This window comes from Silurus aristotelis (assembly GCF_946808225.1).
Source record: "Silurus aristotelis genome assembly, chromosome: 5".
Taxonomy (NCBI): domain Eukaryota; kingdom Metazoa; phylum Chordata; class Actinopteri; order Siluriformes; family Siluridae; genus Silurus; species Silurus aristotelis.
Window position 1 is genome coordinate 20,327,469 of NC_139578.1, and position 12,326 is coordinate 20,339,794.

At 36.9% G+C, this 12,326-nt stretch overlaps 1 protein-coding gene and 1 long non-coding RNA gene across 2 annotated transcripts; both read left to right on the top strand.

The window, feature by feature from the left end:
* The first annotated feature begins 4,084 nt into the window (after window positions 1-4,084).
* Window positions 4,085-5,905, top strand: LOC310726661. The gene is made up of 3 exons (XR_014533803.1): window positions 4,085-4,181; window positions 4,275-4,367; window positions 5,828-5,905. It is a non-coding gene; the product is annotated as an uncharacterized lncRNA (long non-coding RNA).
* Window positions 5,906-6,189: 284 nt separating this feature from the next.
* rwdd (RWD domain containing 4) lies at window positions 6,190-11,325 on the top strand. The gene is made up of 7 exons (XM_083541289.1): window positions 6,190-6,389; window positions 7,823-7,903; window positions 8,559-8,668; window positions 8,907-9,057; window positions 9,146-9,254; window positions 9,921-9,970; window positions 10,090-11,325. The coding sequence occupies exons 1-7, from the start codon at window positions 6,366-6,368 to the stop codon at window positions 10,147-10,149; spliced, it is 585 nt and encodes a 194-aa protein (XP_083397415.1). The 5' UTR covers window positions 6,190-6,365; the 3' UTR covers window positions 10,150-11,325.
* The last annotated feature ends 1,001 nt before the right edge of the window (window positions 11,326-12,326 follow it).

The following is a 12,326-nucleotide window of genomic DNA, read 5'->3' on the forward strand; positions in this document are numbered from 1 at the left end:
GGAGTGGGCCAAAATCCCTCCTGCAGTGTGTGCAAACCTGGTGAAAAACTACAGGAAACGTTTGACCTCTGTAACTGCAAACAAAGGCTCCTGTACCAAATATTAACATTGACTTTCTCAGGTGTTCAAATACTTATTTGCAGCTGTATCATACAAATAAATAGTTAAAAAATCATATATTGTGATTTCTGTTTTTTTTTTTTTTAGATTATGTCTCTCACAGTGGACATGCACCTACGATGACAATTTCAGACCCCTCCATGATTTCTAAGTGGGAGAACTTGCAAAATAGCAGGGTGTTCAAATACTTTTTTTCCTCACTGTATATATATATATATATATATATATATATATATATATATATATATATATATATATATATATATATATATATATATATATATATATATACAAGGCAAACATTTTGTCTAATATGTCAGATATTATGAATATGTCAGAATATGTTATAGCTACTGGAAATTTCTTGTAAAAAAACTTCACCAACAAATCACATTATTCCATTATGTCCATGTGGCTATTTATGAAACCAGTCAAACAGAGGTTTTGGATTAATGATCAGAAAGTCAAGGGTTCAAGCCGTAGCACTGTCAAGCTGCCAATGCTGGGCCCTTGAGCATGGCCCCCAACAATTTTGGCTTCAGTGATGTCATATCATGGCCCTGACTTCCATACAAGCTGAATTTGAAGAAAAAAAAAGTACTGCATGTGACAGAAAAGGGATTCTTCTGAAAGAAGCTTTAAATAAATACAATGCATGTAATGAAGGTCGGTTGTTACTTCCACCACTGTATCAACAAAACAGTATGCTAGGATACAAGAACCTCATTATCAGAAGCGGTGTTCTACTCCACCATAGGAAAAGTCGAACAGCAGGAATGATCAAGTACTTACTAAATAATCACTCATTCATTTCAATAGACTGTCCTCTTGGGAATCAAACTGGGTTAAACAGATTATATTAGACCAAGTTGGCATCAGATTATGAATGCATGCATGGTTGCAACTGCTTGCATCTTTTTGCGACCCAGAAAATAAAATGTAGCTACGTACGTGTATGAATTGTGTCCTGCTGGCTTTATTCATCCCACAAGGAAAAATTACAATGTTATAATGAGCCGAGTCACTTTTATTGTAAAAAACGTACAGTGTGGTGAAATACAGCTCCTGCTCATTACATTGCAATATATAGAACAATACAGGGTTTCTGTACACAGTGGAAAAAGCACACAGCAGAGAGCAAAGTGTGAAAGTAGCTGAATTTCAGCTGAATGATAATTGCTGAATGGAATATACACAGTATATATACAGAATTGTAATTTGACAGTGTAAAGTCTCACATTCTCACAATAACCTGGCTAAACATTCTGAAATAAAAAGGAAAAGTTACCCTTTTAATGCTGATCAATTCGCTCTAATCAAATCGAATAAAATATCGAGAGAACCAGAACAGTTAATTTTGAATTATGAGTGAAAAGCCAGCGTGTGCTAACACCTCATTTATTATTAATAGAGGTAAACAAAGCAGTCATTATAGATTTTGGTTGCCATTGGTAACATATATAAAAGTCATTAGTCGATTAGATGGTCTGGTGTAGGCCTGGGACATAAATAGAATGGAAACCGGAGGATCAAATCAGAGCTGGAGTTTGTGTGGCATCACAACTGTCAGACTGACAGATGTAGTAGGAAACTTTCTGATCTCAGCTTTGTACACTGGGCTGGTTCATCAGAGGATCCTTGATTTAAGTCTAGACAGAAAGTAAAATAAGACCACCTAGAACATATTTCAGTAAACATATGTTTAACACAATCGTGTGCAATTGTCTTTCATGAAGGATTTTACTGCATTGTACTTGCGTTTATGACGATAAAGGTTCTCTTTCTTTAAAGCCGGGTTTCACTTTATTCCCTGATGCACAGTTGATTGCATCTATTGGACATTTCATTCTGCTTCAGCAGCACTTTACTTCCATACCACATGATGGACTCTGATCTGAAATACAGTGATTTCTCTGGAGAGTTGTACTCGCTTTCACTTTTGGAAGATTTTCCTCAAGTCTAAGTATTAACAATAAATAAATGGATTGTATTTTATTCCAAAAAAAAAAAAAAAAAAGGATAACTATTTGAACATGTCGTGCGCGCCATCTAGTGAGTATTTAGGAATATTGCACGTTTCTCTTGGTCATCACTAGTTAAGTGCTGTGTGCTGCTCAGAGTCGTAGTGAGTCCTAAGACTTATCCTGGGAACAATGGGTTTAAACGGGAATCCTGTCGAGAAAAACATTTTAATCCAACTTACTTAGCTTGTATTTGAATCAAAATAACTTAAAAAGTATTTCATCAAACATATTTAGCTAATAATTAGTGTAGAACCTATTAGACACCATAAAAGGAACATGAATAGCTTGATTAAACCTATTTAGCCTATGTCATAATCAAACATATTTACTTCAAGTAAAATTAACCATATGCTAACACAAACAGTAGAATAGGGCTTAACTGAGGTTATGAGTGTGCGGATGAAATAAAACAACCACCCAAGAGATCTTTATTAGGAAAAAAGGGCTTGTAGGCCTCAAAAGTTGGAGGATATTAAATAATAGCCAGGATTAGAATCAGGTGAAGGCCTGGGAGGAAAATAGTGGTTGGGAGAAAGAAAAGGGGAGGTAGAAGTGTAATCAGTAGGAGACCAGCAGGACGGATAAGGGGAGGATGGTAGAGTTGGTGCAGGTGTCCAAAGGTGTAGATCGCCATAGTCTTCGTTGTCAGTCTGCAATTCCTGATGATAAACAACAGGGAAGGCAGGTGAGGTCTGTGTGCTCATATCATGCGTAAGAATACGTTGCACAATGCGAAGAGGCAGGAAGGGACTTTCTGGAACAGCTGAGGATGAGAGATGCTCAATAAATTGTGCAATCTCTGAGTCAAGGGAGTTGAAATCTACGATAGTGTTTTCGGAGAATTCTCCTAACAGCTGTGCCGGAACATCTGTCAGATGAAGCTAAATAAAGGAAAACCAACAAAGAGAAGTTAGTAAAGGTCAATATTAAAAGGATTAGACATAAGACATGACTTACCACATAACAAGAACTTGACTCAAAATGAATGTGTGCACCAGGCAGAACCAAAGAAGAAAACAAGACAATAAGCCTATAAATATTATTACTCACACAACACAGTCAGCTCTAAGACATATAGCGATTAAGGGATATAATAACCTAAAGTACTAACATGAATAAGTAGAACAATACAGTTAAGCATATATAAGCTTAGTAAAACAGGAAGTCCAAATATATACAAAGAGTTGAGAAACAAAGTTAGGAGATAAGGGGAAATGAAAAAAGGGAGGTGAAAGAAAATAACTAGAAATTAAGGGGAATTTTGATGAGGTAAGAAAAAAATAATAATAAAGAGACCATGTGACACCAGGGTATAAATATGTGTGTGTAAAGAGTGTGTGTGTGTGTGCTTAATCATTTTGATGTGATTGAGTGACCATCTTCTATTGAGCTTATTGGAACGTGTCTGCAATATAGAAGTTTTGCTTTTTCTCATCAGAGACTGAAGATTCTTTATTGGTTTTTGAGGTCTATTCTATTTTATTATTATTATTTAGTGTGTTACATTGGGAATCAATTGCAACAAAGAATCCACCAGTGATATGTCTGCTCAGTTCTGAGTTCCAACAATCCACAGGAAACAGAAAACAAAACAAAACAATGCTTTTATATATATAGAAAAAGATCGGTAAACAGATGAGCGCACAGCTATGTTGTAAATGTAATTTATAAAGCGTAAATGTGAACTAAAATCAAATTTGAACAAAAATTTATTTTATGCTAGGTGTATAAATCAATGATATTTTTAAATAAATCATAATTTATTTGACACATTTGGCTGCATTTAATCTATAGGGCTGCTCAAGTTACGTCTTAGCATGATGGTAAGAGAAGACAGCCGCTTGTGAAATGGCGGAAAGTGCAGGTCAACGAGCAGCAGGAAAAAGTATGTGTTCCAAGTCATCCAACACAACAAATACTGTAACCTGCAACTGATGCAAAGCGGAGCTTGTTTTGTAATGGAAGTAACTCAGTGATGCACGAGCACAAGATAAGAAAACACACTGGTGTCATGGATGAGGGTGAAACATCAGCACGGTGAGCAGAAACTGTTTAATCCTCATCATGTGAAAATGGTGTAGTTTAATGAAGTGTTATTGTGTAAACAATGTCACTTTTGTGTAACTTCAGGACAGTCGCACTGGATCTGTTCTGTCGTGACTCGCGAGCATCAGGTTGTGCAATCAGCTCGCTCATGACATAGTGATGGATTCAATTAAAACGGTGTGAACAAACGCTAAACCTAAAAGCAGCGAATAACAGCAGCAGTAAACGATTAAACATTTTGTCACTGCTGTGGTTTTCAGCAAATGAATATGCATTTGTACAAGAAATTAAAAATGTTCCCTTTTTTAATGTAACCTGTTGCTTGCTGCGTTTCTCAGTTCTTTATATAGCATTTGTCTACTACAACTATAACTTATCTGTTTTCAAACGTGATTTACTGCGACTTTACTGCGTTCGAGCGCTTGTTTTCAATGTTTGCATATTTAATTTATGCATATATCAATTAATTTTTTACACAAAATTAAATTAATGATATATTCTAGATGCTTATATCAGAATCAGAATCAGAATCAGGTTTATTGGCCAAGTGTGTTGACACACACAAGGAATTTAGTTCCAGCTATTAGTGACTCTTAAAGTACAGACATAAATAAAAACTATACATTCAGCTTGGACTATACAAGACAGAACAGACAAGACAAGACAATACAGACAATGTGAGACAATATAGACAGAATGAGTAATAAATAGATTATATGACAGATCAGTAATGTACATAAAGTGTGAGAGTGCATGGTAGTGCAAATGATAGTATTGTGCATCAGGTATGATAAAGAGTTTACTTTAGAACTTTGTACAATATACAGCAGCCACAGTGTGTGTAACATACACAGATAATGTGATGACTGACAGTTCTGTGCAGTACTTATAGATATTAAGCAGGGAATATAATTATGGTCAGTTGTTAATGAGGCTGATTGCTTGGGGAAAGAAACTGTTTCTGTGAACAAAGTTCTGTAGCGCCTGCCAGAAGGGAGGAGTCAGTAGTGATTTTTTTCTGGTTCTTGTATGGTACAAGTCATGAACAGTGGGCAGGGGAGCACCAATGATTTTTTCTGCTGTTTTAACTGTTTTCTGCAGTCTGTTACTGTCCTGTTGTGTTGCTGCTCCAAACCAGATGGTGATTGATGAGCACAGGACAGATTCAAAGACTGCAGTTAGAACTGCATCAACAGCTCCTGTGGCAGACTGTACTTCCTTCTACTTAATTGGCGTAGAAAGTACATCCTCTGCTGGGCCTTTTTCAGACTGAAGTTTATGTTGGATACCCATTTCAGGTCTGGGGGAATGATAGTGCCCAGAAACTTGAAGTTCTCCACAGATTACACAGGTGAGGGGGAGTAGTTTTGAAGGGTGTTTCTTAACCCTTATGCACCCATCAAAACTACTTATATACTTGGGACTTATATCTTCCCAATTGAACAAAGTATCTGTGTTTTATTAAAGCAATGTTGTGTTGTGTTATATATTCTATATTGATTATTTTATTGCATTGTTGTCAACTTGCCAGTAGCTATTATCATTAAAAACAATACAAATGTTGATTTACACAAATTTCTATACCTTTCGTGCTCAAGTGCTGGATTTTTTATTTATTTATTTATATTTTTTTACAGAAAGAAACAACCCAGCATGAGTGAATTTGTTTAAAGGGGAAATCCCTCATGCACTCCTCAACAAGCAGCCACTATTAGCTTAAAATGAAAAAAAAAAAAAAAAAAAAAGATGGTTAAACTCAGTTTTTTTGCATTCTTTTAAAGTACAATTTTATACATAAATACCCTAAATTAGCGTTTTATGTGGTTATAATAAGCAAAATATACCAAAAAATATATATTAATCGTATTCATCGAGAAAAGGTAATTGTCCGATTCATTGATTGTTTAAAAAAATCGTTGTAACTCCCGAATTACACGTATTTGTGATTGTTTTCCAGGGCGCCAGGGGGCAGTAATGAGTCTCTGTTACTGCCGCTGCTTCGTAATGAGCTCTTACTCTGTGGTTCTGCGGCCGGAATGGTGCTAGGAAATTTATTACACAGGCGTACAGCATGAGTTGTTCAGTCTTGTTGTATAATAACTGTTGTGATGATAGATTATCAAGTTAATACATTAGATTTAATAGTTTAGACTAAGACAAGTGATAAATAAAAACATGACTTCCAACGAAGAGCAGGAGGTAAGCGAGAGGGGTAGCATTGTGGCTAACAGGCGAAGGCAAGCTACAGGCGCACGAGCCTAAATACACTTAGTAAAGGGGGGTGCAGGCCTCCAGATCTTCCAGATCTTCCTCTCCTCTAGAGTTGTTTGTTTTGTTTTTTAGCCTGTTGCCTATTTTAGCAATATGTTTACATGAAACCTTGCGTTAATTGGTTGGGAAACATTTTAAGTTACACTCGATTACCCATCTAGCTTTATTATTATTGTTATAATTAGTAGCAGCAGTAGTTGTGGTAGTAATACAATTATTAGCAAACAGCCTTATTATGGACAGACGCGAAACATAAAATCTATATTTTCTTCAGAATTTGGATGAAGGAAATTTCCATACACTATTATGTGCTGTTCGAGTGATGCGCGCGCGCACACACAGACAGCTGATTGCTGATTATAAATGGAAGATTTTTGACAGAGGTGGTAGCTTAGTGGTTAAAGCTCTGGGTTACTGATCAGAAGGTCATGGGTTCAAGCCCTAGTATAGCCAAGTACTGCCACTGGTGGGGCCCCTGAGTAAGGCCCTTACCCCTTTGTGCTCCAGGGGCACTGTGTCACAGCTGACCCCAGCTTCCTCACAAGCTGTGATATGTGAACAATCCCACTGTGCCATAGTGTCTCTCTCTCTCTCTCTCTCTCTCGCTGTGTACCTGTACTATGCAATGACAAAGATCGATCGATCTATCTATCTATCTATCTATCTATCTATCTATCTATCTATCTATCTATCTATCTATCTATGAATGAATGAATGAATGAAAGCATACTAGTAGCAGTCGACTCAAACCAAGAGAAGAACTTGCCTGTCTAACCAAAGTCATGCTTTAAAGCTTGTCTATTAAAATAATCGTAGGAAATTGTGACAGATGCTGAATCACAGTCTGGCACAAGCTAAACAGAAACATATGTACAATCTGAGGCATGATGACGCTTCTAGAATAACATCACTTTTGTTACTGTGCAGAAAAGACGAATGCAGTCGAATGAATTCTCTCAGATAATAAACGATCAGAACAGAACTCCCAGAGACTTTCTTGAGTTTTGGTGCATTTAGGTAAAAAGGACATTTCAGCTCTGATGGTGTTAAATTCCTTTCTAAAGAAGTTTGCAAAATCATTGTTATTGATGTGCGGAGAAATTAGATGCGATCAAATGTTCAGACCGAGAGGAAACACTGTGGGTCTTTTGTATCAGTGATTGTACCAGGCTTATCTACAGGACTGTAGGCTGTTGTTCCAAACAATCAGGAATCACACCTAATCGTTAATCCGGTATTTGCATCTAATTACAATGACTGAAATAATTTTGTTTTCAGGAGTTCCAGAAACATTGAAATGAATATGATAAATTGATGTTTAAGAGTTTTTTTGGAAATATGTGTATTTACTTTTCTCGCAGATGGAGTTGGAAGCTCTGCGCTCAATATATGAAGGGGACGATTGCTTCAAAGAACTGAGTCCTGTCTCCTTCCAGTTCAGGGTAACTTGTAAAACCCTATATTGTTACTAATGATAGTGTTACTGTGTAAAACAGGGGGTTGTTTAGTCTTCATCTCTTTTTGAGAAATCATCTGTACAAGATGATTCAGTAGCCAATTAAAAACTGTAAACAAAAATCCATACCGACAGTTTTTCCTTACAAGAGCGGCCTCTAGAGGCGAATCACTAACGCCACATGCTGTTTGTTTTTATATGCGAGACTGCATTATATTTATTAATTATATAGTTATATGTATAAATATATTCATTTATTTCATTTAGCACAATAAAATGATTCAGTACTGGTTTTAAATTTTTTTTGTAATTAAGTTCAGTAATATTTGACATAGAGAGTTATGTTTTTTTTTGTTTTTTTTTTAACTAGTATTGATTTTAAAATCTATTGATTAATCGGTTATCGGCGAGTACGATCCAACCTAGCTATCAGTATCGGTAAAATCCACTCTTGGCCGACCTCTAGTTTGAACCATGTGATATAACTGGTATCAGAAAACACTCCTTCTTTTTGTCTTTTCTCTTTCAATGGAAACTATTTTCTAATCTGATCTGATCTTTTCTAGAAAAATGATCAAAACTCTCTGAGCATTCCAAATCAAGAATTCATCAGTATGTTGTTTCCTGTGTTTTTTGTGCAGGTTGGAGATCTTGACGAGTCCAAATCTTTTCTGCTGGATGTCTCGTGGCCAGAGACGTATCCTGAAACTGCCCCTCATATATCCTTAGATGCCTTTTTTAACAACAGAATGTAAGTTGGCACACCAAGTTCAATTAAAGTCATCTTTTGTTGTACCGATGTGAAACGTGGGAAACTCGCACTCTGTCTGTAGGCACTTTAGAAAACAATTGTTTTTCCAATAAATTGTCACGAAGCCCAAAGGCATAATGCAAACGATGAAAAGCTTTTTGAATAGAGGCTGTTAGGTTTCTGTTTATTTCACAACCTCAAACTGTTCGTTTTACACATGTTCTTTGTTGAACTGTAGCTCTCCAGAGACCAAGCAGTTAATAATCTCCAAGCTGCACGAGCAGGTGGAGGCGAACCTGGGCAGTGTCATGATGTACACTCTGTTTGAGTGGGCCAAAGAGAACCAGGAGATGCTGATGGAGAATCACCAGCCTGTAGTGTCTGCTGTGGTCAGTGCAACTGTCAAACCCCCCAGCATTGAGAGTTAATGATTATCATGTTCAAACAAACATCGCTTTCCTCAATCGTTTCGTTTAGACCCTGATTTCTAACAGCGACGCAAACAGTCCCGTCTCTGTCAATAAGAAAAAGGAGAAAAAAGAACAGCTCACAAAGGCACAGAAAAGAAAAATGATAGGAAGAACAGGTAAGCCTTTAAACTTCCTGAGTGACAGACATTTCACATTTAAATATTTGTTGCTGATGCTTAAAAGTTTGTGAACCCTCCAGCAGAGTGGTGTCCAATCTTTTCCACAAAGTGCAGGTTGCAGGTTCACTTTAGTTCATATTCAGATATACTCAGATATACTGAACGTTCTAGACCAGGGGTGTAAATCCAATCTTTTCCAGAAAGAGCCGGTGTGGATGCAGGTTTTCATTCCAACTATACAAAACCACACCAAATTCTACATGTTTAAATCTGATACTTTTCATTTTCCAATGACTATCAGGTCGGGCCCTTGATTGGTTGGAATGAAAACCTGCACCCACACCGGCTCTTTCTGGAAAAGATTGGATTTACACCCCTGGTCTAGAACGTTCAGTATATCTGAGTATATCTGAATATGAACTAAAGTGAACCCCAGATGTTCGTGTAGATAAAAACAGCTCCACTAAACAAATGAGACAAAAATATTATGCGTAAGAATCCAATAATAAATATCTTCGAATGCCAAAACTGCGACCCTTTAGGTGAATTTCGAGTCAGGTGAGTGAGCACCTTAAGGGGTTCACAAACATTTGAGCATTACTGTATTTCTAACGTTGCACCCCGTTGAAGACATGTATTTCAAATGATTTCATGTTTTAACAGATAACAAAGGTGAACTGCCCAGAGGTTGGAACTGGGTCGATGTTATCAAGGTAATTTAAACACAATAAATGAATATTGTGAGGGATTAGGTTTTGTATTAAACACTAACATGCTGAGGTGTTGTTTTTTTCTGTGTATATCCTGCGGCTGTCTTCCTTTTTTCATACAGCATGTGAGTATGTTTTACATTCTATTTTTTTTTTTGAAGCATATTACAATATTTGGATAAAAAGGTATTGGGACACTCGACTTCTACAGCTATTTTATAACACAAAGTTTTAGACCCAATTCTACAGAATGTCTCTGGGTGTGGCAGTATTCAAATTTCCCAATTACTTGAACTAGGAGACCCAAACCTGTTTCAGCATGACAATGCTGACCCTGTGCACAATGGGAGTGGGTTTGCATTGGATGGAGTGGAATCCTATAGACTTCTGACCTCAACCCTAATGAACACCTGTGAGAAAAATTGAAACACTGACTGCACCCTAAGCATCCTTACCCTACATCAGTACCTGACTTTGCTAAAGCCCTTATGGCTGAATGAGCCCAATTTCCCAGTATCTAGTGGAACATATTCCCAGAAGAATGGAGGCTAATGTAATAGTGAATGGGGACTAAATGTGCAATTGGATTTTGTAAAGCACATATAAATATAATTGTCGGGTGTCCACAAGCCATTGTACACAGTGTATGTAATGTTTCATGTTTTCACACCTGAGTTAACCATCCCACATGCCTAATGACTAATCTCTATTGCAGCTGAGCAAAACAGGAGGAAAAGAGGACGGCTAAAGAATCTGCTGAAGAACCTCATGCATTGAAGTTAAACCAGATGGACTGATGGATGGGAGTGAGAAGGAAAGTCATGAGTTCAATGTGTTTTTTTTTTTTTTTTTTTTTTTTTTTTATAATAGAAACTTGAAATGCGCCATGATTTGGATAAACTGGTGATGTTTGTTGTGACATTACAGTACATAAAAATATCCTCTGCCAATGTAATTCCTCCTTGTCGATTCACAAAAAAGTGACTGTAACGATGAGCAGGTGCTGTAAGGAGGGCAGAACACAACAAAGTGTCCTAACAGGTGTTCTGAGAGCGGACACGGCTTCTGTGTCTCTACTTTACAGGGCTTCATTGACAAATTAAACAACATCCGACCAATTTGTATTGAACACTGTGTGTACAAAAAGGCAACATTGACAGTTTATGGAGCATTGTGATTTGATCAAAGTTTGTATTTGTACAAGTTTTTAGCCTTTTTTCCCTTCTTTTGGTTATTTATTGTGCATATCTTTGACACAATATATAAATCTTATTGAAGGATTAATGTGTTTGTATTTATTGTTATATAAACAACAAAAAGGTTTGTGTTTTATTAAAATGCAAGGTATTATATTTTGATTTTGCTTATTAGTGTGTCCTCTCTCTTTCTCTCTCTCGCTCACACACTGTCTATATAAAAAAGAAATTGTCCAAATGTCGGTGTTTAGATTTGGTGTGAGAGCTTTAACGTATCCTGCACCGTTTTAAGTAAACCAAAATTTTTAGCATTGCTTAGTGTTCTAGGGGTTTGCATGCTCCATGCACTTCACACATTTTGAACACCCATGGGATGAGCAAATGTCTTATTCATAGCAAAAAATGTGTGTCTATACAATTAGTTCTAATTGCCTCATGCAGCTGTTTCTAACCCCATCATTGCAATAATCTAATCACATGTCAGCATCTCAATGCATTTGATCCTGTAGCTATGGGTCAAGTACTATCTTTAATGTTCACATCAAACATCATAATGGGGATAAAAAACATGATGCCTGTATTGTTGATTCTGGAATAGATGTTGCTGCCAGGTGGGCTGGTTTAAGAATTTCAGAAACATTGGATCTGTGGTTTTTTAAATATTTTTTAGTAATATTTGTATGGGAATCCCAGATTAATGGAAAGTTGTATCTCAGTATTTAAGTTCTGATCGGAACATTGCGAATTCAAGTCCCAGCACTACCAAACTGCCACCTCTGGGCCCTTGAGCAAGGCCCCTAACCATTCACTGCTCAGTTGTCATTTGCTCTGGATAAGGACAGAAATGTAAAGCTAAGTGTCAATGCATAAAAGTCTCTTATCTAACGAGCAGCAGTTTGTATACTAACAAACTAATGTTTGTTACAGGTCAGAAGAGAATAGTCAGACTGGTTCTGGTAGACATGCAACGGAAACTTAAACGTGGGTTTTCATCAGGTTATTCTGGTTCCTCCCATGTTCTACAAACATGTCAGTGGTTGAACTTGGATAAATAAAATTGCCGCAAGATGATCATGAAAAGCTTTCTATGATACGTCAATTCTGCCTTCTGATAAGATGACGCATCATCACCCTCATAAATGATCTCTTGACTGAAGTGTCCC